The sequence below is a fragment of the Acanthaster planci genome, linkage group LG02, assembly GCF_054643075.1.
Source record: "Acanthaster planci isolate LZ-2023a linkage group LG02, COTS_SCS, whole genome shotgun sequence".
Lineage (NCBI taxonomy): Eukaryota > Metazoa > Echinodermata > Asteroidea > Valvatida > Acanthasteridae > Acanthaster > Acanthaster planci.
The window spans coordinates 29,262,101-29,282,475 of record NC_141778.1 but is presented as its reverse complement, the minus strand read 5'-3'; the positions used below and the strand labels follow the sequence as shown (position 1 = coordinate 29,282,475).

The window sequence follows — 20,375 nt, the reverse complement described above, 5'->3', positions numbered from 1 at the left end:
TTTATTTATTAAAAAAGGTCCCCAGAAATAAACAAATCGAGTCTACCATGACCTACATGTACAGGCCTTGCTGATATCTGGATCTGGCTCACCTATGATGTATTTCAAACTCAAGGTGTACAATCTAGATGTCTTTATAAAAGCCAAACCGCACAAGCACGTTTTAATGCCAACCCCCTTTTTCAAAATGTGGTTTTCGTACAACAACCGCGTATCCAGCTTTGGATTCAAAAGCAAATGTGGCTTCGGGCTCAATGTGCTCGAGGACAAAATCAAGGCTTTACTGTGTTGTTTTTTAAGGTTTTTGGTGCTAATATTTGATAAATAGATATACCGATTTCTTTCTTTCCCACTCACCTGTGAAGTAAAGTATTCAAATGGGTCACTTGGGAGACATTCCCATAAGAACGTGCACAAACTTTACTGTCCCATAACTCAATATTCCCTAATCTGATCGTAACCAAACTTTGCATGTTTTCCTTTCAAACCCTAATCTATCATCTCTCAAAATGTGGACGGTAAAAATTTTTCCTCCTTTTGGTAGTTGGAACATTAGGGGGACATTGAAATGTCTCCCTAATGACCAATGTCTTCCTAATGATGAAAACTTTACTACAAAACGTCTCCCAAGTTACCTATTTGGAAATATTACAATAATAATTTTAATGATAATAATAAAATAAAACCTGTCGGGGATACTGTTGTACATCGATTTATTTAAAATGCATTAATTTTCGCGTGATGAATCGCTCGGTGTACATGCAATACGCACTACACAATGTACCTGTGTTGCTACCATATATAGTAGAGACAGTTTTCAGACTTTACTTTATACGATTTGTAATATGCATAGCTAACTTCAAAAGCCTTTGACAAATGTTTTGGTGATTTGCTCAGTGCAGCTGCAAGACAGAAGGTTTTCAGTGTACACGTGTAACAACCCCCACATTTTCACATAGAAAATAGCACCTTCTTTTTCTGCACATAGGGCCCTCGTTTGGGGGTTTCAATATATTCTATTTTTGGTGTTTTAATAGAAATCAGCATGTTTTGATTTTTCGCTGGCTGAAAACTTAAAAATCAGCAAAGCTCCGATTGAATCGGAATGGTTGACAGCAACCTTGACTCCATGGGCTGTGTGCATGTTCTTTCACTAGCCCCTGGTCGTGTGGAATGCGAAAATGATGAACTCTTCGTTGCTGTACATATCCTGTTGGAGGGAACAGCATCATGATCGTATGCAATCTCTGATGAGGACTTGAATCACCATAGCTGGATGTGCAGTGTGCTCAATGAATGAAAATCCTGGGAAAAAAATAGAAGTAGGTTTCACATCCCATTCCAACATTTCATCTACCATACACGCTGCAATGGAGCATTTGAACCTGCATTTCTGCTCACCAAGTTCACTTATGTTTCATTAAACTTGGCTAACATTCCAATTACGTAGTCAGTATCAACAAAGTTAACAGCTTAGGACCTATATGTTTTCGATCAAATTTACATTATAAAATGTAAACAAGTATCTACTGTCTGTCTCTGTGTACATGTACAGTGCATGTATTCATCTCTTGCTATGTTGTATGACCTTTGACATTTTATTGATCTTGCGTTGAAGCTCTATCTGCGCTGTGTTTAGAGAACAGAGTGAACAATAACGTTTATTGTTGCCGTATTTTATTGCTCCCAAAACATTGTCTCAAGAATTGTTAGGTGAAGTACTTGTGTATTTAAGTTCTTAAGTATGGATTCACAGGAATGATGAAATCTGGAGCATGTTTTTTTATTCTCGGGCTCATTCCTATCCTGAGATGCGCATGGGCTAGGCCGATATAATTTTGGTCTGTACTGAAGTTGGTGTTGGGTGAGTTATTGGCATGTGACAATATCTGTTAGGGATTATTTTAGACTACACTACTTTATTTTATTTTATTTCAGTTGTAACATGCAACAAAGACTTGCTGATTTATTGTCACTGTTATATTTCCAGTTTTTTTCTTATTGGGTTACCTGAGGTGCCAAAATAAAGAAAGAATCCGCCAAACTTCTATACTGGAAGTCCCCTTGCAGAGGTACATTACCTCAACCCCCCCCCTGAGATCCGCCTAGTAGGAACATCGGTATGACAACACCTGTCAACCAACCCCATTACTACACACATACAAATTTCAAACCAAAGGCCTACCAAATCTCCTTCAAGCTTCAGGTCAGGCAAATTGACAGTAAATAGATGCACAATTATGGCAATTTACTATTTGAAAGTACAGACAGGAAAAACTAAACCCAACAACAACAGCAACAAAGTGGGGAACAAAGTCGTCCCCTATCGCTAGTCCAGTTTGTTATTGAAATCGAAAAAGAAAACATTTTCTTTTCCCCAAGATGGCTGCTTGTAGCTTTAACATTAAGAATTACCGACACTTGTTTTTAGTTCAAAATGACTGCCAGCCTTTGTTTTATAAGTATTCTACCGCCAATCAACAGAATCATTCCGTGTTGTAATTTATGCCCGTTGTGAATATTTCTTAATTCATATTTATGCGTGATTCCTGTTTAAGATGTAATTAGATTTATCTACGTATAAGTGATGAAGACTCGGAGATAATAATGCCACACCACAGCCAAGGCATTTGTTAACTCGTCCTCTACTGCCGAAGTTGAAATTTATTTACATATAGTGACTTCTCAGAGAAGTGGAGTGTGGACTCTTAGCAAAATTCAGATATGGGGAGTTGAGTACTGAAAAATTAACAAAGGATTTGGCTTCCAAAATGGTATGACTGATCGAGAATATACCAGACTCAGTTTTGTCGCGACTATTCAAAAACAAAACCGCATTTTCCATTCTTTTCCTTCACATGGATCAAAAACTATTTCAGGCAAAGTATAACAGTTTTCATGCTAATACTCTGTAATGTATTACATATTTTTAACACATGTAAACACACGATTAAAAGGATTGTTATTAGGGGAAATGATTTCATCTATTGCAGAAAAACGTGAGCTGTTTATGAACAAATTGTAAATAAACATAAATACTTGGATGAGATTTGGATAGAATAATGATGCCAAAAACTCTGCTAAATGTAAATAATATATATCTGTTACAATATTGTGATTGTAAATCATAGTTATTGTTGAAAGGAAAAGACTAAGTTTACGCTTTTGCAGCGGGCATTTTGATTATGAATACATTTATTTTTAAGACGATAGTCAAAAAGTCCCGATTTGGGCCAACACTAGAAGGGTTGAAATAAAAAAAAGGTCAATGTACGAATGTACAGTGCCAAAACTAAGGCTTGCAAAAAAACCACGATTTTTCAAGCTTGTAGCTTTTTTTTCAGTTGAAAAAATGAATAAACAATGGCACTGATGTTCTGCGTTTGAAAACTCGATTATAAATTGAAAATCATATGTTTCTGGTAATGGAATTCAACAGCCAGCTCTAATACTTTTGTCTCTGGCCGTAAGGATTTAGAAAAAAGAAACGAGGAAAGGATCTATGCGTAAGGGACCGACAACTGCAACCAACAGCGCCCTGATTTCTGAAGGCAGCCAATCCTTAGTTAATTCCACAGGTGGTTACTGAAAATTTTCAACTCTTTATAGCAAATGATGTTGCTAGTCACTGTAGGCTAATGGAGAAACTGGAATTTCGTTGCATGTTTTGGAAAAGTTTGTGTACGAACTTTACGAGCAGGAATGTTGGCTAATCTCAGCAGTTTCTGAGTAGCATACATATAACCATGGTATTTCTACCATTCATCAAACTATACTGAACAATATCACATCATTTTTCAACATCAATGTTGGCTTCAAATACTAAGTGCCCTCCATGTAACCGAAACCAGTGTTAAAATTACATTTTGACAAATATTTTAGCTCAAAATCGAAGCTCTGTATTCATTAATGATGATTACACTAAAATCCGCATTCTATTCAATCAATATTATAAACGTACAAAATGTTACTAAGTATGATATCAGAGACAGAAGCATGCCCTATAGATAGGCAAACTTCAAGGGGGTTGAACACTGAAGAGATGCACCAGTCTCTATCCTGAAATGATACAAACACAGAATACCAGGAAAATGAGAAGACAAAGAAAAAAGACGATAAGGCTGCAAAGGTAAAGTCTACGATGAAATTGTAAATGGAAAGGTGGAATGCTCACTGCCCTTGTAAGGACAGTAAGCATCTGATTTTTATTAGGAGGGGTGTAAAACTTGATCAGGGAGGGGTCTCAGGAAATGACTACTTGGCTGCGGCTTAAAATTAAACACCACGTACCTTATGGGTCATGTCTGCAGCCACTATTATAGACTCGTGTAACTGCAAGCCGTAGCAATGAAATTCGGACACGGGCTAATTATCTGTACAGTTGAGAGTACTAGGTGTTCCTTCAAAATGACCGTTTTGGTTTCCAACCAAGATATCAATCAAAGCATTAGACATTGATGTGGGACATTGCACTTTCTTCATTTTGTCATAGATACATGACCTTCCCAGCGTAATCGTCGATTACACGAGCTCGCCTTATCGAAACAGAACCAGTATATGCTGCCACCAAGTGGCAGTAAGCCCCTTAATTGCTCTTACCACTTTCACAGATGACACCGGCATCTTGACTGTGGCTGCATTGGGGCTCCTCCCAGCACGAAGACGGGCAGTCACCGACGCTGACCTCTGTTCCAGTGCACGCCACACCGTCCATGTGGACAGGACCACTGCCCTGACCGAAGTAAGCACCGGACTTGGCCGCCTGCGCTCCGGAGAAGCCCAGAAAGCGACAGACCACAGCAGCGTCGTTGATATCCCAGTCATTGTCACAAATGCTTCCCCAGGTGTTGTTACGGTACACCTCCACGCGGCCGCTGGAGTTATTGGAACCTCCCACCAAGCGAACAGTATCTGTAGAGGTTTAAATGAATGCAATGCTCTCATCACCAGCATAATAATTAGAAGAAATTTTGAGTGAAGCAGCTTGAAATCCCTTGGACCTGCAGTACATAATTTAGAGTAATCATGGCTTTAAAAATTGAGTACACTTTCTCTCGTTTGTCATGATCCTGAAGAAACGTGGTTTGAATCTGACATCAGAATTCCAGAAAGTTAATGCTGTCACAAATAGCCGTTTTTGTCTGAAGCGTGTTGACGGCTTTACATGAGAATATATTTTTTTCACCATAGCTTAGCTAGACAGTTACGTTTCCTTCACCTGACACGTTATCACCCGCGGATACATATCAAAGGTAGAAACGGGGCATTATCCCGGGGGAAAGAGGTACATATTCGCCACTTTTTAATCGGCTTTCGGATCATCCTCCACTTTTTGTGGTGAGCAAAAAATAAGGTTGACTGTGAAGATTTGTTGGACTTCCAAGTAGCCAAAATGTATTAATTACCACTGGAAATGGGAGAAAACATCAATATATAATCTGTGTTGGTGAAACGTTCAGTGTCATTTGTCAAAGACAGATTTTTTTATCATGAAAGGTGACGATGACACGAAAGTGGCCTATGTTGTCTGGACCCCTCCATTTTTCAGTTTCCGTGGTCAAGCAATTTTTGAATCACCTCTCCCTAAGTCCCTGGGAGATGTTCACGTCTCCTTTTCAAACTCATATTTTTGGCAAAAGGAAAACTGACAGTGGTGTCTAATAATATACGGCATAATCATTACGAAGACCGAAATTACTGACGACGAAAAGTGTGAAAGATAAAAACGGAAAAAAAAAATCATTTGTCTCGAGACAAGGATAACTTGGATCCAGAGAGGGGGTAAGAGGGGGCTGTTATATAAATGCTGCCGAAAGGAAAGAAAGGGAAGAGAAATCTTAACCTGCGTCCTATGGGAGTTTGGGTACCAATGCCCTAGTGAGATAAAGCGCCTTTGTTATATCGAATGACCCCCTTTTAAGGCTTTTTATTTTGGTCTTTGTTCCGGATATGGTTATATACAAGGAGAGGTAAAAGTCTTTATTTTTACAACGTACTCATTTTGGGTCGGCAAACCACCGTGGCGACACGCGAGCTGTTACACTGCTGATATTCGTTGCAAATGAACGGGCAGTCCACCAGGCGATTCTCCGTGCCTCTACAGGCGACTTGGTTCATGACGATCGGGAGGTCAGTCTCTTCCGAGCTTGCCCCAGCTTGAACTGCCTCCAGGAAACGGTGGTGTTGGCGGCAGGCGATATGGGCGTCGCTTAGATCCCAGCCGTTGGAACAGACGGCACCCCAGGTGGCTGTGGACTGGTGGTAGATTTCCACACGGCCGCTGAGGGCGTCCTCACCGTCAACGAGCAAGAGCGATCCATCAGATACTGTACAATAAAATACATGAAACAGGCTGCACTTCATTAATAATAATCAAAATGCACAATAATGGTCACCCATCATCTTGAAAAGGTATTGAGAACATTACTATTGTGGCGAAACAGGGTAGCTGCGCAGACTTGTGTTTAGTCTGGGTCATTAATAATTCAGGAGCGTCTTAATCATGCATTAAACATGCGCGCGGCAACCAATCAGAGGCGCGCATTACCTTAGGTCTGGGCGCTGGCTGCGTGGGTTGCCGGGACTTCTCAAGATGGCAGCGTGCTAACCAGAGCTCTGTGGAGTTGTGTTGTATTCCGAGTGTACGAGTAAATCTGACGTACGACCGCTGGTGGTTGGGGATCTACCTCAAGTGTACCTGGTGCGATCGGTTAGTGTGGTGTTTGCTCTCAGTTGCCGGAGCTGCCGATTATATCAGATCTCTTTGAAGATTGGGAATCGTAAGACAGTCTCGTTTATTTAAGAAGTGGTAGATTATAGGGTTAGGGAACCCGAGCGAACCAGTTAATTGGGGAATTAGCGAAGCTTAGACTAGAAGGATTGTGTGCCGTTGTTCCATGCTTGTTGGCATAGCGACGGTTGGTTGCGGTCCTGGTCTGGGAGCTTGCTTTCCTCGTTGAGGTTTACCGGGTGCAGGTTTCCGTTAGAGTCTGGTGAGGACTATTATAATCGCCTTCTTAATCAACTTACCTGTGTTATTTCATAATAACTTGAAGTGGGTGAGGGTTATTTAAGTCACCTGAAACCTTGTTGCAGTTTGGGAACTGTGTTGCTTTGTAAGGCAGTACAGATTATTCTTGAATAAGTGTGCCCTGTTGTGTTGTACAGTTACGAAGATTGTAATTGCTTGTGTGGTCAAGACTTATCAGTTATAAGCCATCAGTAGATTATTTATTTAGACTTGAGGGCTACCCTGATCACTGTGAGGGCTACCTGGTTATTGTGAGGGTTACCCTGATCACCCTGAGGGTTTACCCTGATCACTGCGAGGGTTATTCTGGTGTAGGTTAAGGATAAGGCTGATTAATCACGTCCGTGGTGCAGTTGACCACATAGGACTATCTCCCCGTGAGGATAATTTTGTATATAGTTAATTGCTGTTGTATATAACGGATAACTGAGCACTGACATTGAATAAACCAATCATATAATTGCCTTAGAGATCACTGGTCACCGTGAGATTTAGTCAGTCCTGTATCACTTGTATTGACATTAACTGTAATCTTTATTGACATTGGGATCAATTACCTAATCACAGAGCGGTGGTAAACTTCCACCAAACGAACAGCCCCTAAGGCATAGTCCACCGTTCGTTAACTGATATCCCCCCTTGCGTCAGGATAGCCGCTCATTCTTGCGTAAGGTTAATAAATATATTTGTGGGGTAGGCCAGGTCAATTCTATCTCCGATCCGGCCAGTCTGCTGGTCCGCCACAAAAAGGTGTCAGTTGTCCCGCCACAAATGGTGTCAGAAGTGGGATGATCTGTGATTTTGTTATAGTTGTATTTACCAATAAAGAGTAAAATTTTTGTCATTTGTTGTGAAGTGGATGTACCTCACAGAGGTGCACAGCGAGGGTAATTGTAACGAGGTAGGCGGGTTATGCTTACCTGGGTTGTTACTGCCTTGTACATTGTATTCCTTATTGGGTTGGTGACATTGGTGGGGATTCTGTTTAGGATTCGAGCGGAGTTGCGATCCTTGCGACGTACTGCAGGACAGCAACTGCCAATCCTGTTGAGAACTCACCGGGTGGTAGTAGGTATACAAAGCTTGGTAAATTCTGGAGGCTTGGGACTGGGAGTCCCACAGCCTGAGTTTGCCTGTGAGTTACCGGTATCGCCAAGTGGCCAGTGGCCGAGTCTAGAGAGTCTAGTTGAGACTGTGATCCCTGCTCAGGAGGGAACTCCAGTATGAGCGTGGTTAAGGACAGTGGTGTTAGCTCGATGAGGGCTGACAAGGGTTCTGTCCTGGACGAGCTGAACCGTTCAAGAATGGAGGTTCAGTGGTTAAAGTGGGAGAGGGACCGTTTGTCCGCAGAGTTGGAGGCTGTCAAGAAAGGTACACAGCCTAAAACGCTGAATGAGGATACCCCTAAGAGTAGGGATACACCTCTGGTTGAAGTTGATTCTGAAATCAGCTGGAAATTGCCTAAGGGTACCCTCGGGTACGACCTGAAGGCAAGAGAGCGTTCCTGTGTTGGCACATCGCCGGAATTGGTTCCAAAGGAAGTGCCGAGGCAAGCTGAGAGTACGCCTGTGAGGCCTATTCCCATGCGTAGTCCTAGCACCAATCCGTTTCTGAACCATGAGGTTGATTGCGCCGAGAAGGAGCGAGGGTTACACAGTGAGTTGTTGGGTTTTCTTACTCGCCCTACTGTGGAGAAATCTGACAAAGTTGTCGATAAGGTGGACTCACCTGGAGTTGGCCCTTGGCCACTAAAAAGGGAGTCTAGGTTGGTGGGTAGTGAGGGTTATGGTACACCAAGCGGTAGACCTCGAAGGCCTACGATTACCCCCGATCGGTATAACGGTAAGGTTCTTTGGAACGAGTACTACCGCCACTTTGAGGCGTGTAGGAAGGTGAATCATTGGAGTGAGGAGCAGGCAACCGAGTTCCTGGCTGCTAGCCTCCAGGGTGATGCGCTCCGTATTCTTGGCGACGGGTCCAAGAAGTTCACGTTTGAAGAACTTGTTCAGGTTCTAAACAGGAGGTTTGGTCCCAGCCAACAGGCTGAGAACTACCTCGTGGACTTAAGGAGCCGACGTCAGGGGTTGAAGGAGAGTCTTCAAGAACTGGGGCAGGCAGTCCGTGAGTTGGTGGTGAAATCCTATCCAGAGATTCCCGAAGAGGCACGTGAGCGCCTGGGGAAAAATCACTTCATGGATGCTGTGTCGAGTCAGGTGGTCCGGGAAGGCATTTATCGCGCCCGTCCGAAGACACTGGACGAGGCGATACGTGCAGCTATAGAGACTGAGAATTTTGAGAAAGTTGAGAGTGAAAGGCGAGTAGAGAAGAAGCCAACGAAATTCACAAGGGCCATGGACTCGGGCACCGAAGAGCGTTTGCAGAAGTTGGAGGAGAGTGCTGGGCAGCAAGCCAAGAAGATAGATCAGGTTGTCAAGATGTTGACTGAGTTCACGAGCCAGGGTGACGATAAGCCTCCAGCGAGGCTGTCGCCGAAACTAGAGAAAAAGAAGCCTTGTTTGTTGAAGTGCTTCAGGTGTAAAGAGGTTGGTCATTTTGCCAAGGAATGTACCAAGCCTCGGAAAGAGAGAAAGGGGCAGGCTGGACCTCCCCGAGTGCCCAAACGAGGGACAAACGAAGCCAACCAGAGGCACAGGACAGAAAAAGGCAGAGAGCCACCAGGTGCTCAGCCCAAGTCTGTTTCCCGGCCAAGGTGTGGGCTGTTTGTCGATGGAGTCGTTAGAGGGGCGAAGTGTCGGTTCTTAGTTGATTCAGGGTCAACAGACACTTTAATCAGTAGTGTTGTTTATCATAAAATTCCCAAGGAGCAAAGGCCTGTGCTGGAAGCGGAAGAGGCCAGCATTCGGCAAGTTGATGGCAGTCCATTAGCAACAATGGGTACTGCTTGGGTCGATATACAAATAGGCAAAACGGTTTACCCGGTAAGGGTAATTTTTGCCGACATGAAGTGTGAGGGTATATTAGGGATGGACTTCCTGTTACCTACCAGAGGTAACTTAGATTTTGGAAGGTTGGAGTTGAGGCTGAATGGAGAAAGATCAAGGTGTACTAATGGTGCTGGTGAGCCGTTTGTCGGTCGAGTATTGGTGGCGGAAACCACCGAGATCCCAGCGGGCCATGAGGCTATTGTGCCTGGTACTGTAGCCAGTACCTGTGAGGCAATGCGACAGCCGGCCTTGGTTGAACCTGTGGATGGTGGTGGCGAATTGGCTCAGCGAGGGTTAGTTTTAGCCCGGTCGCTGGTGGAGCCAAACGCCGAGTCTCTACCGCTGCGGATATTTAATCCGAATGAGGAGAGACGCGTTGTCCGAAAGGGGACAGCTGTTGGTACAATTGCTGCGGTTGAGGCTGACTCCATAGTCCTGCCTGGTGAGAACCATGAGTGTGAGGTCTATGGAGACCTGCCGAGTCACCTGCATGATCTGTATGACCAGTGTAAGATCAACATTGGTGAGGAGTATCATGAGGAGGTGAAGGCTTGTTTGATTGAATATCAGGACGTATTTTCCCGTGGTAATGAGGACATAGGGCAGACTGATGTGGTAAAACACCAGATCAATACTGGCGCCGCGAGGCCTATTAAGGAGCGGCCAAGGCGTCATCCCCTGTGTAACCAACAGGAAATAATGAGGCAGGTGGAAGATTTGCAGAAGAGGGGCATTATAGAACCATCTGACAGTCCCTGGGCTGCAAACGTGGTGCTGGTCCGGAAGAAGGACGGGACCCGACGATTTTGTGTCGATTACAGAGGGTTGAATAGGGTAACAATCAAAGATGCTTACCCTGTCCCTCGTATTGATGAGACGCTAGATGCGTTAGCAGGGGCAAAGTGGTTCTCGACGCTTGATTTGGCGTCGGGATATTGGCAGGTCGCCCTCGACGAGGACGCGAGCCAGAAATCAACCTTTGTGGTGCGGAACGGGTTGTATAGGTGGCGTTGCATGCCCTTTGGTCTTTGTAACGCCCCTGCGACGTTCGAGAGGTTGATGGAGAAGGTGATGGCGGGTCTCCAGTGGGAGACACTGCTCATCTACCTGGATGATGTCATTGTTTATGGCAGGACTGAGAGAGAGGAGATTGAACGGCTTCGAGTCGTTCTCTCCAGACTCCGAAAAGCTGGATTGAAGTTGAAGCCTAGTAAGTGCTTTTTGTTCCAGCGCTCTGTGACCTATTTGGGTCATGTAGTGTCGTCTGAAGGTGTGGCTACCGACCCTGAAAAGGTTCGGGCAGTGGCTGAGTGGCCCACACCTAAGTGTGTCCGAGAAGTTCGAAGCTTTTTAGGCCTCGCTTCTTATTATAGGAAGTTTATCAGGGGATTTGCCGAGGTAGCGTCGCCTCTGCATGCGCTGACTGAAAAGTCAAGAGAGTTTCGATGGACGGATGCCTGCCAAGAGGCATTTGAAGAGTTGAAACTGAGGCTGCAGACTGCACCTGTGTTGGCATATCCCATACCTGAGTCTGATTACGTTTTGGACACGGACGCGAGTGGGGATGGACTGGGGGCAGTTTTGTCCCAGGTCCATGAGGGTCATGAGAAGGTCCTGGCCTTTGCAAGCCGCAAGCTCAGCAAGGCCGAGAGGAACTATTGTGTTACCCGGAGAGAACTTTTAGCGGTAGTTGTCTATCTGAAGAAGTTCAAACAGTATCTGTATGGTCGGAAAGTTTTACTTCGCACCGATCATGCTGCTCTTAGGTGGTTACTTGATTTTAAGAACCCCGAGGGTCAGCTTGCTCGGTGGCTTGAGGTAATCTCCGAGTATGACGTGTCCATTCAGCACAGACCTGGACGTAAGCATGGAAATGCTGACGGGTTGTCTAGGAAGGTCTGTAAACAGTGTGGTCGGTCTGATATGAAAGGGGCAACGGAAGTTGCCGGGAATCCAACGGTTGTGTCTGAGAAGGAGAGTCGCCGTGAGGTTGACTCTGACTTAGCAGTTCCTGAGGCAGACGTGAGGGGCATCTTTGCTGAACCACACTGGTCTAGGGATGAAGTAAGGGGGGCACAACTTGACGATCAAAGTATTAGTTGGATTGTGAGGGCTAAAGAGGAGTTGGACAGCCGCCCAGTTTGGGAGACTGTATCAGCCGCCTCCTCAGCGCACAAGACCCTATGGTCCTCATGGGATCAGTTAGGGGTGCGCAAAGGTGTCCTGTACCGAAGTTGGGAGTCCGATGACGGGAAGTCGATTAGGTGGCGACTGGTACTGCCTGAGAAATTGAGAAAGGTTGTACTGCAGGAGCTACACGGAGGTCAGACTAGCGGTCACCTTGAGGTCAGGAAAATCTTGGCTAAGGCCAAGTTGCGGTACTACTGGCCTGGGATGACCGCAGATGTGAGGTCATTCGTTAGGAGCTGTGATCTGTGTGCGAGGAGGAAAGCTCCTGCCAAGAGGAGAATTCCCCCCCCCCCAAGCAGTATTTGATGAGCGAGCCCATGGAGTGAGTGGCTGTGGACTTGCTGGGGCCACTGCCCCAAAGTGACAGTGGCAACACTTGGATCATGGAGTTCGAGAGCGACATTAGATGAGCCACCGGAGGGGTGTAGGAGGACAGCAGCCCTGCTTAGAGGAGCGGATCCACCTAGGCGAACCTTCCTAGACGGTGAGCTGGTCCACGAGGAGACCACAACTGCCAAGTACAAGAAGGTGGTGGACGCCAGCTGCTACTCAACCCAAGCTTAATTATAGCGTTTATCTTCCTAATCATAATAATTCCAATTTAAAATTTGTTTTATATTCATGATTTTTGATTGCCTAGGATTATTTGTAAAAAGACGATTCACCATAATTTATCTTAAAGTTGCGGACACAAACTAGCGTTTTTCTCCGCGTAAAAGTATAAAGTGTGTTGAAGTGTTCTTAAATTTTCATATTAGTTATCTCTGTAAGGTTTTCTAAAGCATTTTATAAAGTTGCAAAAGTTCGTATATTTTCTAATTCAACAGTGCATAATTTATGTTAATTATGGTGTATGAGGATTACTAGGTAAGCCTCAGGTAAGTTGCTTGAGCGTGGTTGCAAGTGCAGGTACAGTAATGGATGTGTTTGTATAACACGTATGTGAGGTTGATCAACTAGATCTCATGGAACGGTTTTTAATTGTATAACATGTATTGTGTGGTTTCAGGTAAACCTCACATGTTATGCTGTATAAATTTCTATTACCCCTGTTTCTTTTAATATTTCGGTTAAGCGTTTTAACCCGGGACGGGCTAAGCTTAGCTGGGGCCTGTGTGGCGAAACAGGGTAGCTGCGCAGACTTGTGTTTAGTCTGGGTCATTAATAATTCAGGAGCGTCTTAATCATGCATTAAACATGCGCGCGGCAACCAATCAGAGGCGCGCATTACCTTAGGTCTGGGCGCTGGCTGCGTGGGTTGCCGGGACTTCTCAAGATGGCAGCGTGCTAACCAGAGCTCTGTGGAGTTGTGTTGTATTCCGAGTGTACGAGTAAATCTGACGTACGACCGCTGGTGGTTGGGGATCTACCTCAAGTGTACCTGGTGCGATCGGTTAGTGTGGTGCTTGTTCTCAGTTGCCGGAGCTGCCGATTATATCAGATCTCTTTGAAGATTGGGAATCGTAAGACAGTCTCGTTTATTTAAGAAGTGGTAGATTATAGGGTTAGGGAACCCGAGCGAACCAGTTAATTGGGGAATTAGCGAAGCTTAGACTAGACGGATTGTGTGCCGTTGTTCCATGCTTGTTGGCATAGCGACGGTTGGTTGCGGTCCTGGTCTGGGAGCTTGCTTTCCTCGTTGAGGTTTACCGGGTGCAGGTTTCCGTTAGAGTCTGGTGAGGACTATTATAATCGCCTTCTTAATCAACTTACCTGTGTTATTTCATAATAACTTGAAGTGGGTGAGGGTTATTTAAGTCACCTGAAACCTTGTTGCAGTTTGGGAACTGTGTTGCTTTGTAAGGCAGTACAGATTATTCTTGTATAAGTGTACCCTGTTGTGTTGTACAGTTACGAAGATTGTAATTGCTTGTGTGGTCAAGACTTATCAGTTATAAGCCATCAGTAGATTATTTATTTAGACTTGAGGGCTACCCTGATCACTGTGAGGGCTACCTGGTTATTGTGAGGGTTACCCTGATCGCTGTGAGGCTTACCCTGATCACCGTTAGGGTTATTCTAGTGTAGGTTAAGGATAACACTGATTAATCACGTTCGTGGTGCAGTTGACCACGTAGAACTACCTCCTCGTGAGGATAATTTTGTATATAGTTAATTGCTGTATTGTATATAACGGATAACTGTGCACTGACATTGAATAAACCAATCATATAATTGCCTTAGAAATCACTGGTCACCGTGAGATCTAGTCAGTCCTGTATCACTTCTATTGACATTAAAAGTAATCTTTATTGACATTGGGATCAAATACCTAATCACAGAGCGGTGGTAAACTTCCACCAAACGAACAGCCCCTAAGGCATAGTCCACCGTTCGTTAACTGATATCCCCCCTTGCGTCAGGATAGCCGCTCATTCTTGCGTAAGGTTAATAAATATATTTGTGGGGTAGGCCAGGTCAATTCTATCTCCGATCCGGCCAGTCTGCTGGTCCGCCACAAAAAGGTGTCAGTTGTCCCGCCACACTATTCTTTCTCGCAATTAAAAGCCGGTTGAATTTTCTAGAGGGCTGTTCAAACATCCTTTGATTTAATCACTACCGGTTTAGTATAATGCAACTAATGATGCGTTTCTTTTTTCAACGTATTAAAGCAAACGCTATTTGTCCCTCGATTTTGTATTGATCGTGGACCTTTTGTTTTAAAAGCCTAAGCCATGCGGTGACAGAATTTGTCAAGATCATTCGCTGATCGGGGAGAAGGTATGGTCCATCCGCCAAACTGTTTTTTGAAAACACAAGTATACTTGAGGAGAAGCCAATTTGGGGGAATTTTCACTTTCCTAACTGCCAAACGCTTGAGAGAAAAGACCTAAAAATTTACCGTCACAGCACTTTTTTGTTTTTAAAGACTACCCCCAAAAAATGTGGTCCTGGACCCACCTTTTTACAGCATCGATTGACTCGCTTGTGCGACTTCACTTGTAAACGATGTTTAAAAGAAATGTGTCCGTGGTTTATTCCTTAAAGAAGTATTATTTATTGTTTGTAGATTTAATACATGAATGATGAAATCAAAATCTTATTAAGTGTGTATTACCTATACACCCGAGCACTTCGAATCTCACATAGTAACCTCCTGAAGTCCAGGTCTGAGGCAATATGCGAAGATACCTTGCCATCAGTACCACGGGGAACGTCAGATTTGTTGGTCGTCCACTGCTTACACTAAACTGAAACCGATGCATAGTAATAACGCATACATGTAGTTCTTCATCAGCAGTATTCAAATAGCTACAGCTCTCCAACACTGGATCCGTCTTTTACGAATTTCCATTGGATGTTTTCTTCACTCAAATATCACTTGACAAAAACAGATTTCGATAGTCACAAAGTATCGTAATGTGACCATCACATTTAGATTTTCCCGGGTCAAGGTTTTCAAGTTAGCTCAAATTTTGTAACTATCTCCTTACTTTGCGACGTATGGTGCTGTGTAGACGGCACTTTCAGTTTCTGTCGAATACCTCTTCAAATAGAGCCCTTCTTTGTTAGGTAAAATTAGGGTCTAAAAGTTCCCCTCTCAGTACTTTGTCATTAGCAAATATTAAAAACACTGAATAAATGTCTAATTAAAATTACTTCTCTTTAGTCAGCTAAAACAAAAAGTTATTTCACGTCGAATTTGTCATAATCACATGTATATCTTATTCCAAATGGCAAAATAAGGAGGGCCTGACGTTTCGATCTTAGTCGATTCTCTCTCAGAGGTAAAATGCCTTAAAGTTAGTAAAGTTTGAAAGGTTCAGCGTTGTGTTTGAGTCCACAAACACAAATGCCTCCCGTGGCTGCGGTGTGAAAATGTGACTACGATACGACAAGGTCTCACAGTTGTTGATAATCACAAATTTATTTATTTTCAGAACAGCTCATAATCACCATCTTAAACAGTTATAAACTCACCCGAATAATGTCTCCGTCGGCATCAAGTAATCCTTGCCAATCTGAGCCGCCACTTACGCTGTACTGCACTGTGAATGTAGTCACGTAGTAGTTGGAGCCTGTGGAGTATCCCTGTATCACAACTCCAGTGATTGCAACATATCTACCGAGATCGACCTGAATCCATTGGTTGGCTGGAGTTTGTGGTAACCATCCTTCGGAGCCTGATGGACATGATGACGAATTCATTCAGACAGTCATTTCTTATCAAACTACCCATTTCGGGCCCAGCATCTTAAGCCTTTCTAATGGCCAAGAAAACACCAACCACAAAGATCCCTAGCTAAGAATATCAGTCATAAACGACTGCAATTTATATTTACATATATTTTCCCTTGCCTTCGAATATATTTGATGTTTTCCACCCATGTAAAACAATCAAAGGCCTTGCTGTCATAAAAACCCTCAATCTGGTGGTGAAAGCGTCACGTCTTCCATAATTCTGATTTCCAAAATATTTGATTGTATCTGGTCGACTGAAATCATTCATAATAAGGATCCTGACTGATATCAGTTCAAGGGTATCAGAACCAGTTACGTTCCTCTAAAAGTTTTCAATGACCGAGCAATTAAGAAAGGTCGGGAAATTCTTGTATGATTTCAGAAATTTATTAGATTAAATTAACAATGTCACAATTCACAAAAATCAAAGTGAGAATAAAATGTCTTATTATGGATGATTGACTCTACCCCAAAGTCCAAATGGGTACACCTTCAAATTCCTTCCTTAATCATGGTCTATCTGTTGAATTAAACAATACAACTTTCAGTAACTGTTGCGCGCTGAGCAGAGACGAAACCCTTTTTGGACTAAACGACCATTCAGTTGTGGAGGAATTTAAGTCAGGAAGAGTTTTCAGAGCAAAAAATGCCTTAACCAATCGTCAGTGCGATCGCTGCTTCGGAAAAACCACCTCAATAAAGTCGGAGGATCTTTTTTTATTATTATTAAATATTTTACTGCTCTTACAACCCGCTCCCTCTTCATATAACTCCTCAATGGAATGCATTTCCAAAAGGAATTCGACAAATGAATGGTGGGGATTTCCAAGTGAGATACATAAAAGTGATCTAAGACGGCGGGGCTGTGGTCTTACCAACATTAAGTCGAGAAGTGTTTGGAGCATAACTACTGCTGTAGACAGAGGACGCGGTTATTCCGCTGTCCTCAATGGCTCCGCTTTCCATTCCCATTGGGCCGCTTACACAAGGCACTATTGAACACGAAGAAAAACACGTGTTTTAAAATTGCATTTGAAAAAAGAAGAATTTAGGACCAGTGGCGAAGCTGAGATTTTACTAGTGGAGGGGGGCACAAGGGACACCAGCATCTTACAGGGAGGGGCACCAGCTTTCAGTGGTGTGGGTTTTGGGAGGCAAGACTTAGTTAACCTTGTTCAATATCCATTTATCGGTTTTTTGGGGAGGGGGTACCTGGGAGGCACCCGGAATTCGTGGGGGCACGTGCCTCCCCCAATGGCTACGCCCCTGGTTAGGACAATAATGATAACAAATATGTATAGACTAATCCGATTAGATGCCATAACTGCGGTGGCACCGCATTCACACGCACATTCTTCAGCTTGACGCGCGCGTGCATATGGCAAATCAAGACACCCTATTGGTCGAAGAGGCATGTAACGCGCGCGTACCACCTGTCCACGAGCGTTGTGCATGCCACCACAGTAATGGCCTCTAATTCTGCTGGTCGAATTACACAGTTTTTTCAAACAATTTACAGACTGGCTACAGCCAAAATCAACACTGTTGCTACTGACCAACCAACTGTAAAACCGGCCGACAATCAAATTATCTACTTGACTGATCTTCATACCGACTGTCCGACCATCTAATAGAGCAATACAGTCCCACAGTGTTCAATGTAATGGTCACCTAACAACAGTCAGGGCGCAAAGAGACAAACCGCTTACAAATAACCAACTCACTGACTGATACAACAGCGCGACCGATCAACCATCCGATGCATTATGACAGACTGACTTCAGACATATCGAATGACTGATCATCAACCGAATACCCCGACGAAATACCCCAAAAGCGGCTCAGTGACAAACTTACCAAAAGACTCAGCCATTGACAAACCCATCGATCAGAGCACCAAACAAACTGACTAACCCACCGTCAACCCGTCTGACTGACCACTGGTCCATTGATGAAATAACTCAATTACCGAATCATTCTCCGACTGGCTACAGTCAAGATCCTACCGACAAGCAATCATTAAGCTATAGTTACAAGCTTATTAATCAATGACCTATCGACAGACTCGGTGACCCTATGACGAACAATCTGTTTAACCCACTGACATTCTGACATTCACGAATCATTCTAATTGACTTTGGGGCTTAATGATGCAAAAAAACGACTGAGTGGCTCGACTTATAAATACACAACAAACTGACCAACCAATTATTGTTTTTTAATGGATTAACTGACCGGCAAACCTGTTGGCGATCAAAACGACCATTAACCTTTCTGGGAGAGATCTCCATTCTGAAAACTTTCAGTTTAATGTCAAAAAACTTATATTTTGGCGTTTAATTTCTACCTATCAGAATAGCATTTAAAAAGACCTTTACCGGACGTTCTTGTTGTTGGCACAAGTGTATTGCTGACTGGATGAGCGAAGCTCAGTCCTATGACAGAAGAGAGGAAATTAGGCCTGATGAAAAAAGGGATGACAGACGGTGTGCACTCTAACGCGTGAAATGACTACCTTTTTAAGTTCAGAATAATTTGGAGCACGTAAAAATGTAAGGACTTAAAAAGGACGACGTAGCCTGCCTTCGTCAAAGGTTACTTTTGACCATGGTTTTGAAATAGTTTTACAAAATTCTGCATTCTCAATCGACTGAAAACCAAAGTTGGATGCAGCGAATGAAATTCAGTAAAATCCAACAAAAGCAAACAACTTAGGCTGCGGTCGAGTGCCACCCTCAATACTCGTAAATGCTTGTAAATGAAAGGCTCTTTCATCTACAAAGCTGGGGATTTATTCATCTTAACCTGCGAGTACGAGATCAAAGTGGTGGTTTTGAGATATACAGACTAAGGTTCTAATGTCAAAAGTAAGAATTAGACGTCATGTGTACGAGTTGTCAGTCACACTGGTAACCTACGAGATCACACGTGCGACTTAAGATTGTGAGAACGATAGGATGGCGTTGTCAGTGAAAAGAAGACAAGGGGCTAACGCTAACATTACGCCCTGGTATCTCTTTTAACTGATGGTTGCTTTTCTAAAACTCACATGCTTCTACCATGAAGAAAAAATCGATTATCAAACGATAAAAGTAAATTTCGAGACACCTAGGAACGTCCATTAAAACACGAACTGATTCGGAATGAGGAAAACTCTTAACACTTTGGTATGCCAGACTGTGAAGGGAAACGGTGGCTTGTACCGTTAGGCTTTACTCGTGCACGCGTTGCTTTAAACAAATATTGAATGTATTACAATCTTGAACAGATTGAGCGTGTTATTCTACATGGAGAAGCCACAAGGATATAAAACGGTCAATTTGTCTCCTTTGGAAATTATTTAAACCACTGAACTATCTACCAATAAACATTCATTATTTTGTGCAATATTATATGCATGATGTGTCATGAGCAGGCACGCAAAGAGTTCTGAAAAGAGGCAAGCCAAATCTACGTAATGAAGGGCAGTGACAAAAACATACCGGTAAGTACTGTGACCGCCAACGCTATAAGAATGGTGCAGTAGGACGGTGCCATCATGCTGGAAATGAGTGCACCGTCCGAATAAAACAGCTCTTGCAACGACGTTCAATGCAGTGTCTGAGCCCAAGCAGACCAACGTAAACACTGAAGTCGAAACCGTCGCCTACGGCTTTAAATACTCCAAGTAATGTGCCCGGCATAGTGTCATCTAATTATTCTGTGTGCCAGATACCTCACAATTAAAAGAAACGAAAACACAATGATATACAAATATAAACATACATATGACAATACGAGGCGAGGCCAAGTATCATTTCCGGAGCTTGAGGAAGTTGCTGTGCCCATTGAGATCCGAGAAAGTACACACTTAACTTGATATGATGATATGAGGGTGGGCTTTGCAGAGTCAGAAGGTTCGGTTCCAGGTAGATGCAACGAAATGACACTAAGATAATCTGACGATACTCTACCATGCGGTTGTAAAATGAGAGGGTACGCTGTTTTGTTTTACAGGAGATGGGAGAACAATATGTACGCATGATCTG

At 43.5% G+C, this 20,375-nt stretch overlaps 1 protein-coding gene across 1 annotated transcript; it reads right to left on the bottom strand.

The window, feature by feature from the left end:
* Window positions 1-1,848: 1,848 nt before the first annotated feature.
* On the bottom strand, window positions 1,849-20,316 carry LOC110977212 (neurotrypsin-like). Its single transcript, XM_022231126.2, has 8 exons — window positions 19,830-20,316; window positions 18,726-18,782; window positions 17,223-17,339; window positions 16,087-16,289; window positions 15,224-15,356; window positions 5,997-6,326; window positions 4,600-4,911; window positions 1,849-4,059 (listed from the first exon to the last, which is right to left on the bottom strand). The coding sequence occupies exons 1-8, from the start codon at window positions 19,885-19,887 to the stop codon at window positions 4,055-4,057; spliced, it is 1,215 nt and encodes a 404-aa protein (XP_022086818.2). The 5' UTR covers window positions 19,888-20,316; the 3' UTR covers window positions 1,849-4,054.
* Window positions 20,317-20,375: the final 59 nt, after the last annotated feature.

Coding starts and splice junctions, on each gene's coding strand:
- LOC110977212 (XM_022231126.2), bottom strand. CDS start 19,887: ATGATGGCACCGTCCTACTGCACCATTCTTATAGCGTTGGCGGTCACA. Junction 17,340..18,725: donor GCCAACAACAAGAACGTCCG/GTAAAGGTCTTT, acceptor CGTGTTCAATAG/TGCCTTGTGTAAGCGGCCCA. Junction 16,290..17,222: donor CACTTCTCGACTTAATGTTG/GTAAGACCACAG, acceptor CATGTCCATCAG/GCTCCGAAGGATGGTTACCA.